This window comes from Anarhichas minor, unplaced genomic scaffold, assembly GCF_050575085.1.
Source record: "Anarhichas minor isolate MPS153535 unplaced genomic scaffold, ASM5057508v1 ptg000001l, whole genome shotgun sequence".
NCBI lineage: Eukaryota > Metazoa > Chordata > Actinopteri > Perciformes > Anarhichadidae > Anarhichas > Anarhichas minor.
The window spans coordinates 1,562,485-1,587,452 of record NW_027466447.1 but is presented as its reverse complement, the minus strand read 5'-3'; the positions used below and the strand labels follow the sequence as shown (position 1 = coordinate 1,587,452).

Sequence of the window (24,968 nt, the reverse complement as noted above, 5' to 3'; positions counted from 1 at the left end):
TATTACTACTGCTCCTACTACTACTACTACTTCAACTTTTGCTGTTGCTACTATTACTACTACTGCTACTGCTATTACTGCTACCATCAATATTATTCCTACCACTACTACTATTACTTATACTACAACTGCTACTACTACTACTGCTATTGCTGCTACTACCAGTACTAATACTACTACAGCTATTAGTACGACTGCTACTAGTACTACTACTACTGCTATTACTGCTACTTCAAATACTGCATTTACTATTACTACAAATACTACTGCTACTACTGTTATATTAAATACTACGACCACTACTACAGCTATTACTATGACTACTGATACTACTACTTCTACTACTTCTTCTAATTACTAATACTTCTACTACTAATGATACTTCTACTACAACTACAACTTCTACTAATACTACTCCTACACATATCACTACTGCTACTACTAGTACTTATTCTAATGCCAGTAATACTTCTACTACTAATAATACTTCTACTACAACTTCTAGTACTACTACAAATATCACTACTGTTGACATTTTTTAAGCCACAGAAACCGTTCGAATATCAAAATATTCAGCTCTTTCAGGAGGGGTGATATGAATTTTCATATTTGTAATCATTAAATTCTTTGAAATATTAAGCTATTTGCAATTTTCTTTTGAATGGGATCTCTATGGAGAAAATCTTCAAATCCTGTTAAACTTCTTCAACTTTCAAAGCCTTCTTCTCATACTTTCAGCTACATATGACTTCATATTTGTAATCTTTCAACTTTTTGAATTATTAAGCTTTTTGCAATTTTTTTAAAATTGGATATCTATTTTCAGCAATTTTTTGAGATTCATTTCAGCTTTCAGCATTCCAACGCATTTTCAGCAGGAAATGCATTTTCTAGTAATAATTATATTTCTTCCGTATGCTTTTTGAAACTCTTCTGCTCCTTCATATTTTAAGCTACAGAAACCGTTCAACTATCAAAATGTTCAGCTCTTTCAGCAGAGGGGTGCTATGACTTTTCATATTTCTAACCTTTAAACTTTATGAATTATTAAGCTTTTTGCAATTTTTTTTTTGAATGGGTTTCAATGGAGAAAATGTTCAAATCCTCTTCAACTTTCAAATCCTTCTACTTCCTCATACTTTCAGCTACAGACACCATTTCAACTTTAAAATGTTGAGAAAACCCTGATCTAATGCCGCATTATTCAGCTATTTGATATCTTTTATACTTTTTGAACTGCAGCAGTTTAACTTTTATGATTTTTTCACTCCTTTTCTGCTTTTATAATGGGTGTGTATTGCGCAGCTTAGAGTGCGTGATGTCACCGCTAGAGTGAAGAGCAGCTTGAGATTCTTGTGAAAAAAACATTTGTCTTTTGCCACTGTGTCCACAATCTTCACTCTTCATGCATCATTTCTGGATGTAGAAGTAGCTAATCTTGTCCTTGTCGTAGACAAATGACTGTGGAATCCCACAGATTTACACATTTGACACAGAAGCCTGTAATTGAGAGGAAAACCAACGTTCTGCTCCATAGAGACCAATGTTAAATTTAGCTTCAAAAACATCTTCCACAGAACACGGTACCCCATTTCTAAATCGCCAGTTCAGCCATATTTTTTACACTACAGACACAATTTTTACAGGATCTGTTCTTCAACTCATCCTTCCTCTCATTTATTAATATCGGAGCAATAGGAGCTACGGTTATGGGAGTTTTGAGGATTTGTTTGAGAGGTGTTTCCCTGTTTAATCTCCATGAAAAGGCTGCAAGGACACAGGTGTTTCTGATCAAGCTAATTAGTGATGTTGATAAACACACAGACTCACAGACACACACGCACTCCTCTATCTCTCTCTCTCTGTGTCTCTCTCTCTCCCTCTCTCTCTGTGTGTCTCTCTCATACAGTCATTCAGGTTCTTAGAGATCTTTAGAGGATCCCCCCCCCCCCCCACACACACACCCCATTTTAAAATAAAAGCCCCACAGAATGAATTCTTACTGAAATGCTTATGATGAAGCCTGACATTTAATAACCTGTTTGTGTTAATCTAACATTATGAGTCCATCTCTCCCCCCCCCCCCCCACACCCCATTTCAAAATAAAAGCCCCACAGAGTGAAATATAACTGAAATGCTTGTGATGAAGCCTGTCATTTAATAACCTCTGTTTATGTGTCAAACATTATGATTATGTCTCCTCTCCCCCCCACCCAGCCCCAACCCTTTCAAAATAAAAGCCCCATGGATTAACTGTATGTAAACATTAAGCTCAAAATGAGACTTTTTCAAATACTGCCATTACTATTACTACTACTACTACTGTTATATTATATACTACGACCACTACTACAGCTATTACTACTACTACTTCTACTACTTCTTCTAAATACTAATACTTCTACTACCAATGATACTTCTACTACAACTACAACTTCTACTACTACTATTACAAATATCACTACTGCTACTACTTATTATAATGCTACTAATACTTCTACTACTAATAATACTTCTACTACAACTACAACTTCTAGTACTACTAATACTACAAATATCACTACTGCTGACATTTTTTAAGCCACAGAAACCGTTCGAATATCAAAATGTTCAGCTCTTTCAGGAGAGGGGTGCTTTGACTTTTCATAATTGTAATCTTTTAACTTTTTGAAATATTAAGCTATTTGCAATTTTCTTTTGAATGGGATCTCTATGGAGAAAATCTTCAAATCCTGTTAAACTTCTTCAACTTTCAAAGCCTTCTTCTTCTCATACTTTCAGCTACATATGACTTCATATTTGTAATCTTTCAACTTTTTGAATTATTAAGCTTTTAGCAATTTTTTTTAAATTGGATATCTATTTTCAGCAATGTTTTTGAGATTCATTTCAGCTTTCAGCATTCCAACGCATTTTCAGCAGGAAATGCATTTTCTAGTTCAACTATTTCTTCCGTACGTATTTTGCTATCTATCTCCTTCCACATTTTTTAAGCTACAGAAACCGTTCAAATATCAAAATGTTCAGCTCTTTCAGCTCATGTGTGCTATGACTTTTCATATTCATAACCTTTAAACTTTATGAATTATTAAGCTTTTTGCATTTTTTTTTTTGAATGGGTTTCTATGGAGAAAATGTTCAAATCCTCTTCAACTTTCAAATCCTTCTACTTCCTCATACTTTCAGCTACAGACACCATTTTAACTTTAAAATGTTGAGAAAACCCTGATCTATTGCCACCTTATTCAGCTTTTTGATATCTTTTATACTTTTTGAACTGCAGCAGTTTAACTTTTATGATTTTTTCACTCCTTTTCTGCTTTTATAATGGGTGTGTATTGCGCAGCTTAGAGTGCGTGATGTCACCGCTAGAGTGAAGAGCAGCTTGAGATTCTTGTGAAAAAAACATTTGTCTTTTGCCACTGTGTCCACAATCTTCACTCTTCATGCATCATTTCTGGATGTAGAAGTAGCTAATCTTGTCCTTGTCGTAGACAAATGACTGTGGAATCCCACAGATTTACACATTTGACACAGAAGCCTGTAATTGAGAGGAAAACCAACTTTCTGCTCCATAGAGACCAATGTTAAATTTTGCTTCAAAAACATCTTCCACAGAACACGGTACCCCATTTCTAAATCGCCAGTTCAGCCACATTTTTTACACTACAGACACAATTTTTACAGGATCTGTTCTTCAACTCATCCTTCCTCTCATTTATTAATATCGGAGCAATAGGAGCTACGGTTATGGGAGTTTTGAGGATTTGTTTGAGAGGTGTTTCCCTGTTTAATCTCCATGAAAAGGCTGCAAGGACACAGGTGTTTCTGATTAAGCTCATTAGTGATGTTGATAAACACACAGACTCACAGACACATACACACGCACTCCTCTCTCTCTCTCTCTCTCTCTCTGTGTCTCTCTCTCATACAGTCATTCAGGTTCTTAGAGATCTTTAGAGGATCCCCCCCCCCACACACACACACCCCATTTTAAAATAAAAGCCCCACAGAATGAATTCTAACTGAAATGCTTATGATGAAGCCTGACATTTAATAACCTGTTTATGTTTATCTAACATTATGAGTCCATCTCCTCTCCCCTTATCTCCCCCCCCCACACCCCATTTCAAAATAAAAGCCCCACAGAATGAATTCTAACTGAAATGCTTGTGATGAAGCCTGTCATTTAATAACCTGTTTGTGTTAATCTAACAATATGAGTCCATCTCCTCTCCCCTTCTCCCCCCCACACCCCATTTCAAAATAAAAGCCCCACAGAGTGAAATATAACTGAAATGCTTGTGATGAAGCCTGTCATTTAATAACCTCTGTTTATGTGTCAAACATTATGATTATGTCTCCTCTCCCCCCCACCCAGCCCCACCCTTTCAAAATAAAAGCCCCATGGATTAACTGTATGTAAACATTAAGCTCAAAATTAGACTTTTTCAAATACTGCCATTACTATTACTACTACTACTACTGTTATATTATATACTACGACCACTACTACAGCTATTACTACTACTACTTCTACTACTTCTTCTAAATACTAATACTTCTACTACTAATGATACTTCTACTACAACTACAACTTCTACGACTACTATTACAAATATCACTACTGCTACTACTTATTATAATGCTACTAATACTTCTACTACTAATAATACTTCTACTACAACTACAACTTCTCGTACTACTTCTACAAATATCACTACTGCTGACATTTTTTAAGCCACAGAAACCATTCGAATATCAAAATGTTCAGCTCTTTCAGGAGAGGGGTGATATGACTTTTCATATTTGTAATCTTTAAATTCTTTGAATTATTAAGCTATTTGCAATTTTCTTTTGAATGGGATCTCTATGGAGAAAATCTTCAAATCCTGTTAAACTTCTTCAACTTTCAAAGCCTTCTTCTTCTTATACTTTCAGCTACATATGACTTCATATTTATAATCTTTCAACTGTTTGAATTATTAAGCTTTTTGCAATTGTTTTTAAATTGGATATCTATTTTCAGCAATGTTTTTGAGATTCATTTCAGCTTTCAGCATTCCAACGCATTTTCAGCAGGAAATGCATTTTCTAGTTGTATACATTCTTATGTATTTTTTTACTTCTCTATTTATCTGAGTGTATTTGGCTTCTGGAGGGATACTGAAATACTTGACTCAGCTAGAATAGACTAAGTATATTGTTCTTGCTTTTACAAGTTGCTATTAGCTGTACCTAGGCTGCTTCAGTGTTAATGCTTTTGCAGTTTCTCTTTGTGTAAGGTAGGTGTGATTTAGTCTCACTAGGTCAATTGCCTGTTAAGTGCCAGGGGAGTGGCTTGCACTCCTGGCAGACAATGAGCAATCAGTAGGTAGCTGTCCTTAACCACTGCTGGTGGTTGGAAGACTACTAGAGTCACCCCCCTTCTGAAGAAACCATCACTTGACCCCTCTGATGTCAAGAACTTCAGACCGGTTTCTCTTCTACCCTTTCTATCCAAAACACTTGAACGTGCTGTCTTTAACCAACTGTCTTCCTATCTCCACCAGAACAGCCTCTTGGACCCCCACCAGTCCGGGTTCAAGGTGGGTCACTCGACAGAGACAGCCCTCCTTGCGGTGACAGAGTCGCTTAATGCCGCGAGAGCGAACTCTCTCTCCTCTGTCCTGATTCTCCTGGACCTGTCTGCGGCGTTTGACACGGTGAACCACCAGATCCTCCTCTCCAACCTCGAGGGGATGGGCGTTTCAGGCTCTGCACTCTCCCTGTTTGCATCCTACCTACCTGACAGATCGATCCTACCAGGTGACATGGAGGGGGGCCATGTCGGAACCACACATGCTGACTACGGGGGTTCCCCAAGGTTCAGTTCTGGGCCCCCTTGTCTTCTCACTCTACACAACATCTCTGGGTTCTGTTATTCGCTCGCATGACTTCTCTTACCATTGTAATGTCGATGATACCCAGCTGGTCTTGTCATTTCCCCCCTGTGACACTCAAGTGGAGGCACGCATTGCTGCGTGCTTGGCTGACATCTCGAAGTGGATGGCGACACACCACCTGAAGCTCAACCTGGACAAAACCGAGCTACTGTTCCTCCCGGGGAAGGGTTGCCCGCACCGAGACATGTCCATCACCATTGATGCCAGGGACGCCAACTCGGACTGCGAGAAATCTGGGTGTGACCCTGGACGACCAACTGTGGTTCTCAGCAAACATTGCATCGGTTACACGCTCCTGCAGATTCCTGCTCTACAACATCAGGAGGATTCGCCCCTTCCTCACTGACGAGACGGCGCAGGTGCTCATCCAGGTTTTTGTCATCTCTCGCCTGGACTACTGCAACTCACTACTTGCCGGAGTCCCGGCGTCAGCCATCAGACCTCTGGAGCTTGTCCAGAAAGCTGCAGCTCATCTGGTGTTCAATCGCCCCAAGTTCTCCCACACAACTTCCCTCCTCCGTTCTCTACACTGGCTCCCTGTAAGAGCTTGCATCCAATTTAAGACTCTGGTGCTAGCCTACAGGGCAGTGAAAGGAACAGCTCCTTCCTATCTCCAGGCCATGGTCAAGCCCTACACCCACGCCCGACTACTTCGCTCTGCTGCCTCGGGGCAATTGGTTGCCCCGTCGCTCAGAGGTCCCTGCGGCCGATCGACCTGGTCACGGCTTTTTTCTGTCCTGGCCCCAAAGTGGTGGAATGAACTCCCCACTGACGTCAGGACAGCAGAGTCGCTGCCCATCTTTAGGCGTACCCTGAGCCTTCCACTTAGCACTTTTTGTATTCGTATTAGTTTGTTGCACTTATGTACTTTGTACGTTTGCTCTGGTGTACGCTCTTAGATGCTTGTTTAAAAAATGAGATGCACTTATAACTTCTGCTGACTAGTAGTTCTCTTGAATACCTATGTTGAATACACTTATTGTAAGTTGCTTTGGATAAAAGCGTCTGCTAAATGACTAAAATGTAATGTAATGTAATCTGTTCTCAGCGTCAACACCTGAATTTACTACCTGGAGATCAAATAAGGTTTTTCTTAAAGTATCTTGTCCTGTCTTGTCATGTCTTGTCTTGTCGTATCTTTTCCTATCTTTTCTTGTCCTGTCTTGTTTTGACGTACAATAGCCGACCCCATCTTTAAGCTATACCATCAATGAAAGCCAATACTTTCTGGAGATGTTTCACATTAAACACATAAATAATAAACGGACGATCCTCTGATTGAAGGATGACCCTGCCCTACCACTGAGCCACAGTCGTATGCCAAGTTGTATATATATCTTATTTTTCTTGATGTGTCATGTCATGTTGTGTCTAGTTGAATATTGTGTCTTGTCGTATCTTGTCTGGGTGTGTCTTCATTGATGTATCTTGTTGTGTCTCGACGTAGCTTGTCTTCTTGTGTCTTCATTGACATATCTTGTTGTGTCTTGTCGTATTTCGTCTTGTAGTATCTTGTTGTGTCTTGTCGTATATTGTCTTGTAGTATCTTGTTGTGTCTTGTCGTATATTGTCTTGTAGTATCTTGTGTCTTGTCGTATATTGTCTTGTGTCTTGTCGTATATTGTCTTGTAGTATCTTTTTGTGTCTTGTTGTATCGTGTCTTGTTGTGTCTTATCGTAGCTTGTCTTGTAGTATCTTGTTGTGTCTCGTCGTATCTTGCTGCGTCTTGTCGTATCTTTTTGTTTCTTGTTGTATCTTGTCTCGTATCTTTTTCTGTCTTGTCTTGTATCTTTTTCTGTCTTTATTGACGTATTTCGTTGTGTCTTGTAGTATATTGTCTTGTAGTATCTTGTTGTGTCTTGTCGTATCTTGTCTAGTCTTGTCTTATCTTGTGGTGTCTCGTCGTATCTTGTCTTGTTGTGTCTTTATTAACATATCTTGTTGTGTCTTGTTGTTTCTCCTCTTGTTGTCACAATCAGGCTTTGCCTTATGTGTTGTGTGTTTTTCTATAGCTCCTCACTCTTCAACTCAGTCCCTCAGCACCAGTCCAACTCCCTTCACCTGTCCCTTATCTGTAATTAAGCACTCCCTCGTCAGCACAACTCTCCGCACCTGTTCTAGTCACTTCTTAAACCCCTGTCCCACACTCACTCACTGCCAGGTCATTGTTTTGTTTGTTCTACCCGCCCGTTCGTCTCGTCCTGTTCCCGGTTTCCCCGTCTGCCTGCCCCTGCCTCGTTTTCCCCCTGGATTTCCCCCTGGATTTCCCCCCTCGTCTCTTGTGCTTGGACTCTCTGTTGTGTGGTAATTATTTCCTTTTGGTGTGGAATAAAACACCTTTTTTCACTCTTCTACTGTCTGCGCTTGAGTCCTTATCATGCCTCGTGACACTTGTCATATCTTCTTGTATCTTCTCTTGTCTTGTCTTCATTGACGTATCTTGTTGTCTTGTAGTATGTTGTCGTGTCTTGTCGTATCTTGCCTAGTCTTTTCATGTCTTGTCGTATCTTGTTGGGTCCGGTCTTATCTTGTTGGGTCCGGTCTTATCTTGTTGGGTCCGGTCTTATCTTGTTGTGTCTTCATTGACGCATCTTGTTGTGTCTTCATTGACGCATCTTGTTGGGTCTTCATTGACGCATCTTGTTGGGTCTTCATTGACGCATCTTGTTGCGTCTTCATTGACGCATCTTGTTGCGTCTTCATTGACGCATCTTGTTGCGTCTTCATTGACGCATCTTGTTGCGTCTTCATTGACGCATCTTGTTGCGTCTTCATTGACGCATCTTGTTGCGTCTTTTCGCATCTTGTTGCGTCTTTTCGTATCAAGTGCCAATCCCAGCTTTAAATTATACCATCAACACATACTAGAAAAGGGGAGCATTTTTCATTAATTATTTGATCTTGTATAGTTCATATTTTTATTTCTAAGCTCATACTAGTTGTATAAAGTCAAGTTCATTTTTCTTTGTTGTGTATAACATATTTGATACATTCTTATTTGTTTTTACTTCTCTTTTGTTTTTCTTGTCTTATCTTGTCTTGTCATATCCTGTCTTGTTGTATCATGGCGTTTACTAACTTGTCTTATCTCAACTTATCTTCCTTTAATTTGATGGAATGATTATTCTTAAAACAACTCTTTTAACTCGGATCCAAAGAACGGCGAAGTAGAAGCAACTGAAAAAGAAGTGAATAACGACTATTTCTGTTAGTGAACAGTGAGTGGTCAGTTTAACATTACTGTTGTGAAATGATGTAGAAATGCATGATGCTGAATTCATTGTGACAGCATGTAATCATTGACAGATTGAGTTTGCATTAAAAGCAAAAGCATCAACTGTCCATTAACATAGAAGCAGAAAGTTTGGTCCTGTATCCCTCCTGTCTATCTTCTTTTCAGAAACTGCAAGAAACATCTGACTGCCAATCAAATAAACAGCCAGGAAGATGATGTATCCACACAATGTACAGTGTAGCCACTGAGAGAAATTACATCATCATTCATGTTAGGGTTGATGAATGTCATACCAACAGAGTGATATTAAAATCCATACACAACTGCTCTGAGTTTCTCTTTTTAACACAAATAGTGTTTTAATTCACTAATAATTGCCTTTACTTTGTCTTTATTTCAATAAAACCCAACACCTGTCTAGTTGCATTATTAAAAGCCTATCAAGAAAGGTGATTCTTTTTTTTAAGAATAGCAAAATAGAAGCGATTGGAACACTGACATTTGTTGTCTTGTTGAGTGTTTATAGGACTGTTGATAAATAACTCTGCTGTCCTGTTCTGTAGAAGGAAGATTATTTTTAGTCCTACTCAAACCTTTACTGTGATTCCTAGAAGTAATTTTGAAATGCTTGAAGAATACAGGTAAAAAGTGCAGCTGTTTGCGTTATAGATCAGTGCTTATATATATTATTCATAGTGAGGTGACCCATGTCCAAGCCATGGGTGAGAGGAAGAACATCTTAAGACTGATATTACACAGAGACTTAAGGGGTCTTATATTCCCTGAACGCTTGGTGCATACCTTTGGGTTTCCCAGCTGGATGGCTTTTACAGGCATTAAGCATAGCCTGTTTTTTCTGGACCTCTGTAAGAGAAAATCCTGAAAAGAGAAAGTATTACTATAAAGTCAGGTTTATTTATTTAGCCCAGTATCAACTGTGTGTGTATATATATATATATATATATCATACATATATCATACAACACCCTTTGTAGATTTAACTTAGTATCACTATGAAGCTTTCTCAATAAGTTATTCTTTCATTTTGTTTGTTCACAAAAGGTGAACCAAACTGACTGTCCACATTCTCAATACAAGCCAACAAGGACTTCATGGATGGAAATGTGCTGGACTCAACATAAGTCCAACACATTCATTCCTCATAATTCATAGTGTCACAGTGAAGCAGCTGCACAACTCAAGACACAAGCCTGGATGACATTTGCTTGTCTATTCTTTTGGTCAGCATCATATGAAATCCATTTACTGCTGGCAGCCCAACCCTTCCTGTGGCACCACAAAGTGAGGAGGGTAAGGTAAAGTACATAGATCACATGTCCATGGCAGAAAAGGAAGCATGGCTGAAAGGTTGACTAGAATATCACAGGTTTGTGTATTTATTATTTGTGTTTACTGTGCAAATATCTGACCTGTCTCACGGTCATGCTGGACCTGGATCCTCTCGTCGGCGAAGGCTCTCAGCCAGCGCTGTTTCTGCTCTGGCTTCTTGGCACACAGGAGGTGGATTTCTTCACCAGCCAGTGCCCGCAGCTTTAAGGCGTTTTTCACGCTGATGTTGAAGTCCTTCTCCTTGCCATCCTCCATGTCTATCACCTCCATGTAGTCCATGTCCATCCGACCCTTGTAGTACAGCATATCCCGCCGCAGGAGGTCCTGCAATGATAAAGATGCCACATTTAGCCAAGAATCCTTTTGAAGAGTACAAGAAGTAAGTAATCCACGGAACCAACAAGAGCCAACTGACTGATTGATAAATGGTGTGTCTCATGCCGCAGGTCTGAACAAAGAGAGGGATCATGTTAAGTCAATATAGCATAAAATCTTTGGTAAATAAACCACGGTGTACTGAAGAATAGTTGGGCAGCATATTTTCATTTTGATGAAATAATCGAGTAATACATGTATTGTTTGGAGTAACGGTCATGGTCAACTATCCTTGGGCCACAAGACCCTTAGGGGCCAGAAGTTCCAGAAGTAGTTACTAATAGATAGTTCTAACAATGACTAATTACTACCGAATACATATACAGTGCACAGAAAGTGGCAGAAATCTGAGAGGGAGGGGTGCAGGCCAACTTTTGCAACTTAGTGGGTTCATTTTAAGCAGACGCACCAGATGGTTTGTTACACAGAACCATCTGAGAAGCTGTAGGAAACTGTTTGGAAAAGAGTAGGCCCTTTCAAAAATACAGCTGAATGGATGAAGCCTCCAATGGGTTCTTTGCTCTTCTTTCAATGAAGAAATATTCTCCAGTTCCTATAGAACTGCACATGCCATTTGAGTACTGCTACTTAAACGAAGATATTTTAGCACACCACTTTGGGCCTTGTAAGCAATTATTATTTGGCTCTTTTTTAATGTTGTCATGTGAATGAATGTCATTTATAGGCAAATACTGATGTCATCACAGATACGAGCACTTAGTAAACTTTAATATTTGGATAATTTCCTCTCCTGCATTTGAAATCTGCTACTATGAAAAAAATGTGATAAAGGACTTTTTGTGAATGTAGACAATAGCGGCCTAGTGACTTAATATTGAAGAGATACTTTGTGTATTTCTAATATACAAAAATATATCAAGCATTTGGAAACATTCTGTGGAAGGCTTATAATGTAGGATCTACGTATTCAATAAAAGTATTCCAAAAATTATTTAGGCTTTTAATCTGTGGCCTACAGATTCATATATTGTGAATTCAACAGGGATTTTAAGTGCACTACAATGCAAATAGTTAATATCATTATGGTTATTTTTATTTCAACCTATTTCTTTCCAACATTTTAGTTAATTTAACTTCAAGGAAGCTATGCCCATTTATGACACCAACACAGCTGTGCATATGGAAAATGGTGCACAAATAAAACAAATGGAAGGTGGCCAACAGACTGAAAAGTATTAAGAATTTCAAATGTTTTTTTCTCCCTATCATATCAATCTTGTGACTCCTTGGAGTGCCCCAACCAAAAGCTGAGAAGGTCAGTGTGTAATTTAAGTATGATTGTCATCCACAGTCAGAGATACTACAAGTTCACTTTTCCCTCCCCGTTAGGATGATTCTTTACTCATATTGTCATCAGCATAAAGTAGTGCAAAATGCTGAGGCACCTTTTTGCAGTAGACCATCTGATGATCAAAGAGGAAAAACATTCTCTGTTGACTCTTAGCCTGAGGCTGGGACAGCTTGCTCAACTCTCCAGAAAAGATGAGATCAGAGCTCCTGCTGAGGACGTCTTCTCCCTGCATGGGTCGAAACACACAAATACACGCACACACACACACACACACACAAACACACACACACAAATAGCTATTACTTGCTACCCATCCCTGTTGCCGGTGTATTAGAATGAAGTGAGCGAATATTTCAGAACAAATGTGCTTCTTGCCAGACCTCCCAGTCCTCTATGGAGCTCTGCCACTGGGCGATCTTGTCAATGTTCTCAAGACGCCGTTTCCTCTCATTGATCAGCCTGGCCACGTTCTTCATGGCATTTAAGGCTGCCTCCACATCTTTGTAGTCCCTAATGTACAGAAAGTGACATGCAGTCGGTGTGTGAAGGTGAAGCTCAAGGATAAGTCTGACCAAACCAACCACGAATGTATCCTACTAATATGTATTATGTGTGTGTATCACAGCCTAATATCTCTTCTTTCCTCTGTGCCATTGAGCTCCATTAAAAACACATTGATGAGTCGCAATGTTGTTGCTTCATCACCATGAACACACACACACACACTGTAGTTTATTTTGATCAATCCCACACACTGTCCTGCTACCACTAAAACTCACTAGAGCACCAAATGTGGATTAATCCACCATGGAAAATAGTCCCCAACAAATGCACAATTTCCTCCTGTTTAAGTAACAGTCTGAAGACAACAGTGTGCAGCTGTCTTAGTAAATTACTGATCCTTTAAAAAAAATGAAACTATATATTTTTAACGTCCTCAGGAGGAAGAAAGTCACAGGCAGAGTAGGGAAGTCTAAAAGTATTAAGAGACTTTTGGTGTTTTCATGTAATTTGTTGACAGGAAGAAAACATAAAATACCAGCAGCTCCACGCTTTAATGAGGGTGCCGTAATTTGTGAAAACAGAATCTTAAACAACACAAACATGTACTGGGATGCCACGAGATACTTTGTTAAAAAGTAAAATATAGTTCGTTAACGGAGCTTGACTTAAGATTTTGGGGTTAAACTATTGTTTCCAATGTCAAAAAAAGATGGTTATCAATCAATGATATGCATTCATCTGTCATATGCATCTCATGATATGCATCTGTCCATTTTGATCAATGAGAGCTGGCGATTATCCAGAGGAAAGAATAACAGTGAATCACAAGTGCACTAATGGATCTCCTGAAAACCTTCCCTGCAGGAACACATTAATAAGAGTTTGCAGTTACCTGTGCTGTGGGTTGGTGTATTTGAGCAGCTCAGCCAGCTGCAGCGGGTACTTGCAGATCTTCTGAACTGGAGTGAGTAGGAAGCCATCCAAGGAAATGTCGATCATCTTCTGGAGGAGTCGGCAGGCTTCGAAGAAGAACACGTACTTGTTGACCTTCACTAACTTAGAGAGCTGGACGCAAGCATTGGGGTGGTTGTTGCAATACTCTGAATAGATCTGGAAATCTGTTTGCTACACATAAAGAACAGAAAGATAAAGGGTTAGAAGCATGTAAAATAATTGGGTAGACAGAGTAAAAAGGTATGCACTCCCATTACTGTAAGAACATTGTTCATAAACTATTGAAATATTAGTTTGATGGTTTTGAAAAACAAAGCGAACAAGGTGTGATAATGTAGCAATGTGAAGTGGAATTATGCAGAAACCTTTAATCAAAATGTTCTGACTGAGTTAGGGACTCAGTTCAGAGCCGGCCCTAACCAATTTGGTGACCTGGCAAGATTTTAGCTGGTGATGCTTGCATTGCTGCCAATTCCACCACCAATCATAGTGTTCATACACTTACACAGAAACTGCTAATGTCTTTGAGATCAAGCTACGGAGATCAGACTTTCTTCCGAAGTATGCTAGTAGCACTCTGCTTCAATGGTAACTACTATGTAATAGATAAAACTATTCAATCATCACATTCTCTTCTGCACCTTTTTCCTCCTCCTCCTCTTTTGTTCTTCTTTTTCTTTCCTGGACTCCAGAGGGCCTATCATTTAATGGGCTGCGTAGTTATGTAATTGTGGGCTTTTTTTTAAATATTTCAAAATAATATCTAAAGTATTAATCTAGTAATATTAAAAGGTAGTTTATAAAAGTTATAAATTCAGATTTGTTTTCTTCCCTGATTTCATGGTTGGATGGGGCCCTAGCATTCGCCTATACCAGGGGTCGGCAACCCGCGGCGGCTCTTCAGCCCCTCTGTTGCGGCTCCCTGAGGCTTTGACAAAAAATAACATGGGAATAAATAACGTTTATTTTTTTTATTTTTTTTTGCACAATGGACAATCTTTCAAAGGGAACGCCTCTTATCTTGGAGTTTGAGGTGATACTGTGTCACTGAAAATAAAAAAAATGTCTTAATATTTTGTTGACTAAAATTTGCGTCACATCCTATTACGTCGCTGTCAGGCGCCTTTCCCTGCAGGTGGCTAATCATGTTTGCAGACCCCCGCCCTCGGTAAACTATCAATGGATAAATCCAAAAAATGAAAAGTCATGGAGGAAAATAGAGAAAAATTCTGCGTGGACGTATTCATTTGCTTTCACTGCCAACGATGCTGGCTTACCTGAATGCTTGATATGTGGCGAGGAATTAGCAAACAACTAAAAAATCGAATGTTGAAAGAAACTTCCAGAACAAGCACACAGCATTTGCTGAAAAGTATCAAGATGGAGATGAGCGAAAAATAGCGATTTCTCAACTGCTGCAGCAAATTGAGCAAAGTAAATATACTTTCACGAAGTGGATCAGGTCTCCAAACTCAACTACTGCTGCTAGTTTTGTGGCAGCTCATGAGATAGTAAGGCGTGGAAAGCCGTTCACAGATGGAGAATACATAAAAGAATCGTTCATTAAAGTATCTGAGCATCTGTTCTCGGACTTCAAAAACAAAGGTGAAATTGTTCAGAAAATCAAGAGATATGCCTCTCTCTGCAAAGACCGTTAAGGACAGGTCCATTAAAATGGCAACAAACATCACCAGTCAGCAAATTGAGGACATCAATTCGGCTCCAGCATTCTCAATCACCTGTGATGAGTCAGGAGATGTCACATTTCCCCCGGAATGTATGGAGGTGATGAACCTTGTTATCAGATAGTGAACAAAATAATGGCAAAGGGGTTAAACCACGACAGTTCTGTTTGTTGTTGGAAGAAGTGGATAGCGCATATTCAGATCTCCTGCTGCATAACAAAGTCCGGTGGCTGTTCAGGGGAGAGGTGCTGAAACGGTTTACTGCTTGTCTTCCTGGAAAGCAAAGTCCTCACCTATCCTGAGCTGGGAGATCCAGATTGGATGGAAAGGTTGCACTTCATGGTAGATATGACAAGTCACTTAAACATGCTGAACAAAAGTGTCCAGGGAAAGGGAGGCACGGCTCTGCAGATGCTGGAGGATGTTTTGGCGTTTGAGCGCAAGATGACAGTGTTTGTCAGAGAGGTACAGAGAGGCACGCTCTCTCACTTCTCCTCCCTGAGAGAGTTCCGAGAAAAAAATAATCGCATAAATGAATATTTACAGCGTGCAATTATCGGAATACAAACTGCATTTGGGAAAAGATTCAGCAAGTTCAGTTGTGTTTGAAACATGGAATGCCATTCCCGACACTTACATGAACATTTAGAAGTATGCATTTGGAGTCCTGTCCATTTTTGGATTAATGTACTTATGCGAGCAGGTTTTCTCAAGCATGAACTACATAAAATCGAAATATTGCTCCTGCCTCACAGATGACAGCCTGCAGTCCTGTGTGAAGGTCAAAGTCACATCTTACAGCCCTGATGTAGCGATACAGCGATGTCCAGAAACAAAAATCACATTAAACAGGTGAGAACACTATATTTTAATCGGCTATAATTTTGGAAAAAAATATTTATTTTAGATCCTGAACTGATGCAGTTGTGTTTTTATGTTCAGGCATGACGGTTGATGGCTGTAAGTGGCTGAGGAAAAAAAAAAGAAGAGGATGACAGCGCACTGAAAAGCACTTTAGTCTTACTTAAATACAAACTGGCCTATTTTTTATGTTTACTCTTTTTAAGATATTAGGCTGTAGCTATATGTTATATTTATTTCAAAGTAGGCTACTTTTTATTTAATATATTTTCCACAAACATGGGGAAGACCCAAATAGACCTGCATTGTTCTGTGTTTAATTCACTTCTGCAGCTATATGATATATTTATTTTAGTGCTGGGTAAGTTAACGCGGTATTATCTCGTTAACGCATTAATTAATTAATGGCAACAAGTATTTTATCGTTGATATTGTAAGGGTTATTATTCTTCGTGATTTTTATTTTTCCACTTTGGGAGTTTTTTGGGGGTACTTGCCATGCATGAAAACTCAGGTCTGGTGGAGTCTGAAAAGGGATGCATCTCTCTGTGTAAAAAATGGCTCTCTAGCGCCCCCTACAAATCGGACCGGCGACGCCCCTCGGCCAGTATGTCCGATTTACTTGAAATTCAACATACATGTCCCAATCCGCATGTCCCAAGCCTCTCAGAGCCCTAAGCTCCGCCTACTTAGATTTTCCGCCATATTGAATTAAGTGAAAAACACATTTCTGCAATCTGCTCCTACATGCTGGGTCCGATTGCTATCAAATTTGCTGTGGATCATTATTGGATCTAGATCATCAAAAGTTATCAAAAGCTTTTTGATAGCTCTTAGCGTTTACAAGTTATGGACCAATAAACTTGTTAGGGGCGTGGCTTAATATCAATACACATAACTTCTCAACCGTTTGTCCTACTTTTACCAAATTTGCAGCATATGTGCACATCGCATCCTGTAACATACCATAAGATTTGTTTTGCATTCAACCACTAGGGGGCGCTACAGTAAACCCGCGAAGTTGTGCTTTTTGTCACTTTTTGCAGATTTCAGCCTTCGCACTTTAACGAACTCCTCCTAGAGATTTTATGCGATCAACTTCTACTTTGGTCAGGATGCTCTTAAGACCTTTGTGATTAAAAGTTATTAAAATCGTGTGCTTTCATCGAAGAACCTTGACGTGGCGTGGCGGCCATTTTGCCTCATTGTTTTTGAAAAAATAAGTTCTTATAAGTTGTTATAACTCCAAGGTACATTATCCAATCTGCACAAAACTTCTTATGCATGATGCTACTTCAAGCTTGAATATAGGTCAATTGAAAAACATTCAACAACTCATAGCGCCGCCTACTGGCTAAAGGAAATGTCATATTTTATACTTGTATTTATTCCTCCTAGCCAGGTGATCTGATGAGTCTCAAATTTGGTAAGGATAGCCTTAAGACATTGATGATGAATCGCAAAGAATATTGTGCGTTTTCCTCGATAGCGCCCCCTACAAGATTTCAAAAGAGCAGCCCCAGCGCTACGTTTGAGCTACATGTATGATACTTGATAGGCAGATGTATCCTATGGAGACTTAAATATAAGTCTCTTGGGACCATGCTCTAAACCAGGGGTCACCAACCTTTTTGAAACTGAGAGCTACTTCAAGGGTACCGAGTAGTACAAAGGGCTACTTATTTGATACAAACTTCCTGAATAACAAAATTGCACAGATCACCTTTTATTAATAATAATATATGTGAAGAGACTGTTTGATCACATGTCAGTTAATTATTCCTCACAATAATTATTAATAATGATTTCCACAACAATGATGGTATAGCTACACATACATATTTAAACATGCAACTTTTATTTCTGTTAATCTGTTTCAACATTTGAAAGTCAGAGGTATCACATCTCTGATATTTTTGTATCATCACATGATTAAAGACGGTTACATTTGCACATAGCGCCTGCTGGTGAATGATCCAGTGGTAATGTAGACATTTTGCGAAGTCTGGGTCACCTTTACATTGCGCAATGAAGCCTGCATGCCGGCCCGTCATCGCGGGAGCCTCGTCTGTTGTCACCGACACCAGCTTTTCCAACGGTACCTTTGTCTCCACGAAGAAACTAGTAAAAAGTCTCGTCTATAGCCGAGCGAAGGATCCAACCCTCTGAGGCGCGCGAGCGTCTTCGGGCGCCCGCGTTCAAACCTCTAGTCTGGGCCTTTTCGGTCGGACTGTTCCGAGGATTTACGGACCTGACGACGGGGTGCGCTCGCGGCGCGCGTCTGGCGCCAACTAGCAGCGCCCGCCATTCGGAACCTGAAACCTAGTGCGGCGGCCTCGTCCTGGCTGTCCGGCGTGCGCCTCCGGGTACCCAACTCTCTTATGACAAGAAATATTGTCATTTTAAAATCTACACTAATGCAAGCGTTTTTGATTAAAAAAGAACAGCAACTACAATTTTAGACGGAGCTCCAATGGTGACTAGTGCTATTTTTAGAACATGTCTCGCGGGCGACTCACGTGGTCCCTGCGGGCGACAGGGTGCCCGCGGGCACCGTGTTGGCTACCTCTGCTCTAAACCCTACCGGAAGTCGTCCAGTTTCATTTATGTGTCATTTTTCAATCGACTTTGGCCTATTTCTAGTCGCTATACTTTAACGAACTCCTCCTAGGGACTTCATCAGATCCACTTTAAATTTTGTTAATACAATGACAACACCGTTGTGATTAAAAGTTATCAAAAGATTTACGTTTGACGGAATCGTTTAGCCGTAGCGGGCGGCTACTTTACGTGATTCCCCATGAAAAAAGCTGATGTAACTCAGCTGGACTTGTTCCAAACAGTCCCAAACTTCACATGCTTGATAACACTCATGGCCTGAGGATGTCTACAAGCTAATTTCCCCTAATACTCACAGCGCCACCTGCTGGCGAAAGGAAATCTGGATTTTGTGATAAACACCTCCGATTTATATGACTTTTACACAATGTGGTTTACATTTGACACATGATGCATGTTTGCACACATTCTGTAGTGCCAGGCAGAGGATACAGGAAGCATCGGACTATTTGCAAAGCATCATTTCCAGCATCAGGCGGTCCACGCGGGATTAAAAACGGACACGCCGTCCGACGGTCACGGACGGCCGGGACGTTCTCGGACTCGCAGGCCGGAGTCCAGCCGGCACCCCCGACACGCCGCAGATGGCGAGGGCCCGTTCATCGCTGCTCACAGCTTTAATTTTATTTATTTTCCACAAATATGGGGAGGACTCAAGGCATAGTTCTGTGTTTAATTGACCTCAATGGAGGCCTACACATGCCGGTGTATTTTTTTTCTCCTCTTCATAAGAGTTTGATATTGTTATAACAGGTAAAATAACAATAAAATGTCAAGAATTGTCTTTATTCTTGTTCTATAATTTTATAAATACAACAAACTATAGTTTTTGTCTATATAATATAACTACATATAAAACTGTATAAGCTGTGGTATGAAATAGCTTTTGCAGCTCCAGACAAATTTTATTTGGTGGAAAATAGGGCAAAATGGCTCTTTGGAGAGTAAAGGTTGCCAACCCCTGGCCTATACCTATGCCTGGGGCCGGTTCTGACTCAGCTTACGTGTTCGAGGAAGCAGCAACCGATCTCACTGAGGTGTGGCTGCTCTTTGTTGAATTTCTTCTCCAGGCCTTTCAGGAACTTCTTCTGGAATCGGTAGATCTCTTCAATATTGCCAAAGATGGTACGAAGCTGCTCTTCAGTGAACATATCTGTCCTCTTGCGGCACTGTTTGATGTAACCCTGAAGGAAACAGAAAAGGGATCAGATCATGCTGAACAGACATGGAACACAACATATGAATAAATACATCATGAAATCACACACAATAACCCATGTAGGCATTAGCTGCTTGCTCCACTGCTAGTAAGCCCATACCAAGACCTGAGACCTGACAGCCAATCAGAAAAGATAATTTTTCCATGGTGATGGTAAACGGTTGGGTAAATTAAAGCTGATGTGTAACAGTGTATAAATGTGTGTATAAGTGTATCGATAAATGAATTGTTTTACATCATGTTTAAACATGATCTAATCCAGACCTCACAGATGTCCTTCAGGTGCTTGATGTAGACTCGCTCTGTGCTCATGATCTCATTGATGACGTTGGTCCTCATCTGTTCTTTGCAGGGTAAACCAGGTCCCAGCAACAAGCCCAGACCTGCCCGGTTCTCCTCTCCAGCCTGAGCCTCCTCCAGGTGGGCCAGATACTCCTCCATGGGCTCATCCTGGTTCACACGCAACTGAGGAGGACACAAGTAACTATTAAACCCCCAGGAAGACTTTTGGTTTCCCCCAGCAATTACCTGTGCAGTTCTTTTATTTTCAATTATCTCTTCATAAAAATCACATGAATGTGAACTGCAATTCCAATTTTGTGATAGCTTCTGGTTTACTGTTGTGCTAGTGATCTAATAGGGGGTGACTGTGGCTCATGGGGTAGAGAGGGTAGGCGGTAGGATCCTTGGCTACTACGTGTGTTGTGCCAAAGTGTCCTTGAGCAAGACGTTAAACCCCTGACTGCTCCCCAGGCGCTTCTCAGCAGCCCACTGCTCCCTATATACTAGGGATGGGTTAAATGCAGAGAATACATTTGCCCACTGCGGGACTAATAAGGGTTTGATTATTATTATTATAACCATTTTGATTAGCCTATCATCTTTAAAGTTGTTATTAATGACTTGTGTACCCATTTGTGATAACATAACATGCTTTTCATGGGCCAAGTCTTACTGAGGATCCATTGAAAATACTGGCAGTATTGCAGCAGCTGCAGTCATTAATCAAACAGTGCAACTCAGTTTGTCTCACCCGTACAAAGCTGGCAGGGAACCAGCCCTCGCTGTCCATAATGCGACCCCACCACCACTCCTTGTTAGTGGCGTCCACTACTTCGATGACATCACCGGCCTTGAAGCCCAGCTCCTGGTCGTCCATGGTGACATGGTCCCAGAGGGCCTCAGCATACACCACGCTGCCATCACTGATCAGCTGCAGAGGAAGCACCAGAAGGGTCATGGCTGCAACAGGGGAACTTTAAGTCAAACCATGAATATCAAGGGTCAACAACCAGCCACGAAAATGACATGGTAACATTAAACAATTTCAGTGTAACACAGGGTTCAAACCTTCTCAGTTTAACCAGTTATCTTCTTTTGCCATTGTTTCCTACAGGTTGAGAAAGTATGTGAAGGGAGGTGAGACTGAAGGATTGTTCATTGTGCTGCTCTAACCTCTAGGACCACATTGGCATGATTTTCAATCAGGGAACATACGCTAAATAATACTTAAGTCAGAAGGCTTACGTGCTAATGTTATGGTGAAGCCATAATATTTACCACGTTCACCAACCTAGTTTATTGTGTTTGGATGCTAACATTTCCTAATTAGCACTAAACACACAGTATAGATAGATAGATAGTTAGATAGACAGATTAATGGTATGGTATGGTGGTGTGTTCACAGAATGTATTGTATTCTGTGATGCAGTCCGTCATGCTGTTGATGTCCTCCCCATGTGGTCCACACAGCACATCCCAGTCCGTGGACTCAAAGCAGTCCTGCAGGGCGTCTTTAGCTTCCTGTGTCCACCTCCTCACAGTCCTGGTGGTCACAGGCTGCCTCTGCACCAGAGGAACATACTTTGGGGTTAACAGGACCAAGTTGTGGTCGGACCTACCAAGGGGGGGAAGGGCAGTAGCACTGTATACATCCATGGCATTAGCATACAGTAGGTCCAGAGTTTAATTGTTCCGTGTGGGGCAGTTAACATACTGGTGAAAGGTTGGCAGAGCTTTATCCAGTGTGGAGTGGTTAAAGTCTCCAGTAATTGCCAAAAATGCACCTGGATGTTGACACAGTAGAGTGGATGGTGTCCACTGCTGCCTCACTTTTGCCTCCGCGTCAGCTGATGAAGGAACGTACACAATGGCAGATGAGAATTCCATCGACAAATAATAAGGACGCATCCCCATGGCTAGAAGTTCATTGTCCGGGCTGCAGAAATGTTCCTTCACACACACATGGTTGGGATTGCACCATTTCTCGTTATCCCACCCCCTTTTCTTCTTACCGCTCTGTACAACGTCTCTGTCCGCCCGAACAGTCCTGAAGCCGGGTACAGTCACACTGTGGTCCGGGAAATGCGAGTGCAGCCATGTCTCGGTGAAACACATGATGCTGCATTCGCGGTACTCCCTCTGGGGCTTTACAAGTGCACCAAGTTCATCCGTCTTATTGGCCAAGGACCTCACGTTCCCCATTAGAATTGCTGGTACCAAAGGTTTATACTTCCTCCTCTTCGCCTTCAGCTTAGCGCCAGCTCTGCAACCCCGACGTCTTCTCCGCAGTTCCTCCGGGATTTCAGGCCTCGCAAAGGGCAGCAGCAGCGGTTCACTCAGCGCAATCAGCTGATCACGAGAGTAAACAATGCCCCCAGTCCATTGTGCGTGGCTGTCCGTTACAAGGAGGAAAAAAAGTAACAGAAAAGCCAGTAGAAAAGTTGAAAAAAAGTTACGGCCCATTGCCTGACCGTCACTTAAACAAAACGTTAAAGAAAAAACAAAACAGAAGAGAGGAAAAGAGTGAATTAAAGACTAAAAATGAAAACACACATAGGGAGCTGGTGCAACAGGCTGCCACTGGCAAGGCACCATCTTGATTAAATTAAATATGCTATGAAAATAAATAGCTGAGACTGATGGGAATGTTTTCTAAGTAAAGTATTTGACAAGCAAAAATTTTGATGAAAAGTCTGGGGATCACCAAGTTATTACGATTCATCCTGACTGTCTGAACCAAATCTCAGGACAATCTATCCAATAGTTTGTGAGACATATCACTAATTAGCCACAACGTAGACCTCATGGGGTGCTGGATGAAAAGCCAAAGGACCTCCACAGTCATCATTCATACTTGGGAAGATGGATGTCCAGATGTTTCAGTCTGGATGCATGTAGTGAACCTAAACACGACTTGCAAAATTGCTTTCGAAGCACCCATAGGAACCTTAATGGACACTATTAAAAGGGCACTCCACCAATCTTACACACAGGTCATATCATCAAGGTCAGTTCCACTCCGTCGTATGGCCTCTGTGATTGTAGAAGAGTTTTGTCGGCTCTGAGAAATTAACTCTGCATTACAGTTAGAACAAGGGTGCTGTCGTGTATTGATACAATGTTCACATACTTTATGTGTAATAAATTGTAAATGGACTGTACTTGTATAGCGCTTTCCTAGTCTTTCCGACCACTTGTAATGATCGCAAAAGTCTGCCTTTCAGTAAGGCAATTGTGAATGGTGAACCTATGGGTTATTTTCCTTCACATATTTAAAAGTGCTGTATTATGAATGTTATTAGTTGCCTAATGATTAATACAGGATAAGAATAGGGTCTGTTATTGTTATTGTTATTATTTTAGTTGTCCTGGTTTGTATAAATTGTGACGGGGGGGAAGTGACGCGAGAGGAGAGGGTGCGCACCGACAGGGAAGCCGTCGGTGTTTAGTGGACTCGGAGAGCACGATTTACCGGTGACTGCTCAGCAACGGACCAGACAGGAACTTTCTGGGGATTACAAAGCGGGAGTCCGCATGGGGATTCGGCACGGAGTACTACCAACTAAACTGGCGGTGGTGAGGTAGCGTGTGTTCAGCGGATTAAAGAGCCACGGCGTCTCGCCACGCTTCAGCCTGTCACTGACTATGCGTTGGGGATTGATTTTGGACTGTTTTGCGTTATGTTAAGAAACTTTGGAACTGATGGGACTCGGGGTTTGAGCTACAATTTGTAAATGTTTGGTTTATTGTGCCGGAGTAGAGCGGGAGCCTCACGATATTTTGTTTGGCTGCATCCCGTATGTTGAATACATTTGATTTATATTAATATATTGTGTTGTATTTAACTGGCTGTGTGGTTTCTTTTGTGTCTGATGTGGTCTGTCCTTATGGTGAATAATAGAGTAGACCTTTCAGCGTGTTTTTTGTACCTTCAACTGTTACGCAGTCAGACGTCTGTATACCTGACCAATTCAGATCTGCCCGTGCCCTTTAATTTTAGCGTATATACTTTGCCCTTTTTACGTTAATATAATTAGGTGAATTGTTACAGCGCTTTCACACTACTTGTCATCATTCACCCATTCACACACTGATGGTAGGGGCTAAGTGACACCTGCCTATCAGATTCTATCACATTCATACACTGTAGGCACAGCTACTGGAGCAATTTTGGGGCTCAAGGACACTTCGACATTTGACTAGCGGAGCCAGGGATTGAAACGCCGATCCTCTGATTGAAGGACGACCCTCTCCACTTAGCCACAGTCGCCCCTAAATATAAATATATAATATAATAAATATAATTAATGAAAAATAATTTGCTCTTTTGATTTACAGAATATGATTTTACAGGGCAAACATTAATTATATGTTCATAAGTAAGGAAATGTGTAATAATCAAAACAATTGTATTTAAGCTGTCTATCAAAAATAATGGTCCAAAAATATGGGAAATGGCATAGTTTTAAGTAAAAAAACTCACTTAGCCCATTAACTGCCAAAATAAGGCACTTTCAACATTGGTGCATAGTGTGCACTCCATGGAATTAGTATCAAATATGGGTGTGGGACCCAGTAAAGAATGGTTTAAGGTCAGGCCCCTTTAAACGTCATCTTTAAGCTATG

The 24,968-nt window shown here is 40.7% G+C and overlaps 1 protein-coding gene across 1 annotated transcript in view; it reads right to left on the bottom strand.

Annotated features, from left to right (window-relative positions):
- The window catches only part of LOC142945312 (rho guanine nucleotide exchange factor 4-like), a 73,127-nt gene that overhangs the window by 4,543 nt on the left and 43,616 nt on the right, over window positions 1–24,968 (bottom strand). The window contains exons 3-10 of the mRNA XM_076086735.1: window positions 21,094–21,273; window positions 20,325–20,525; window positions 19,846–20,025; window positions 13,615–13,847; window positions 12,599–12,728; window positions 12,313–12,444; window positions 10,612–10,855; window positions 9,983–10,060 (exon numbers count right to left, since the gene is read on the bottom strand). Coding sequence (XP_075942850.1) covers window positions 9,983–10,060; window positions 10,612–10,855; window positions 12,313–12,444; window positions 12,599–12,728; window positions 13,615–13,847; window positions 19,846–20,025; window positions 20,325–20,525; window positions 21,094–21,273 — 1,378 coding nt within the window. The remainder of the gene's footprint in view (window positions 1–9,982; window positions 10,061–10,611; window positions 10,856–12,312; window positions 12,445–12,598; window positions 12,729–13,614; window positions 13,848–19,845; window positions 20,026–20,324; window positions 20,526–21,093; window positions 21,274–24,968) is intronic.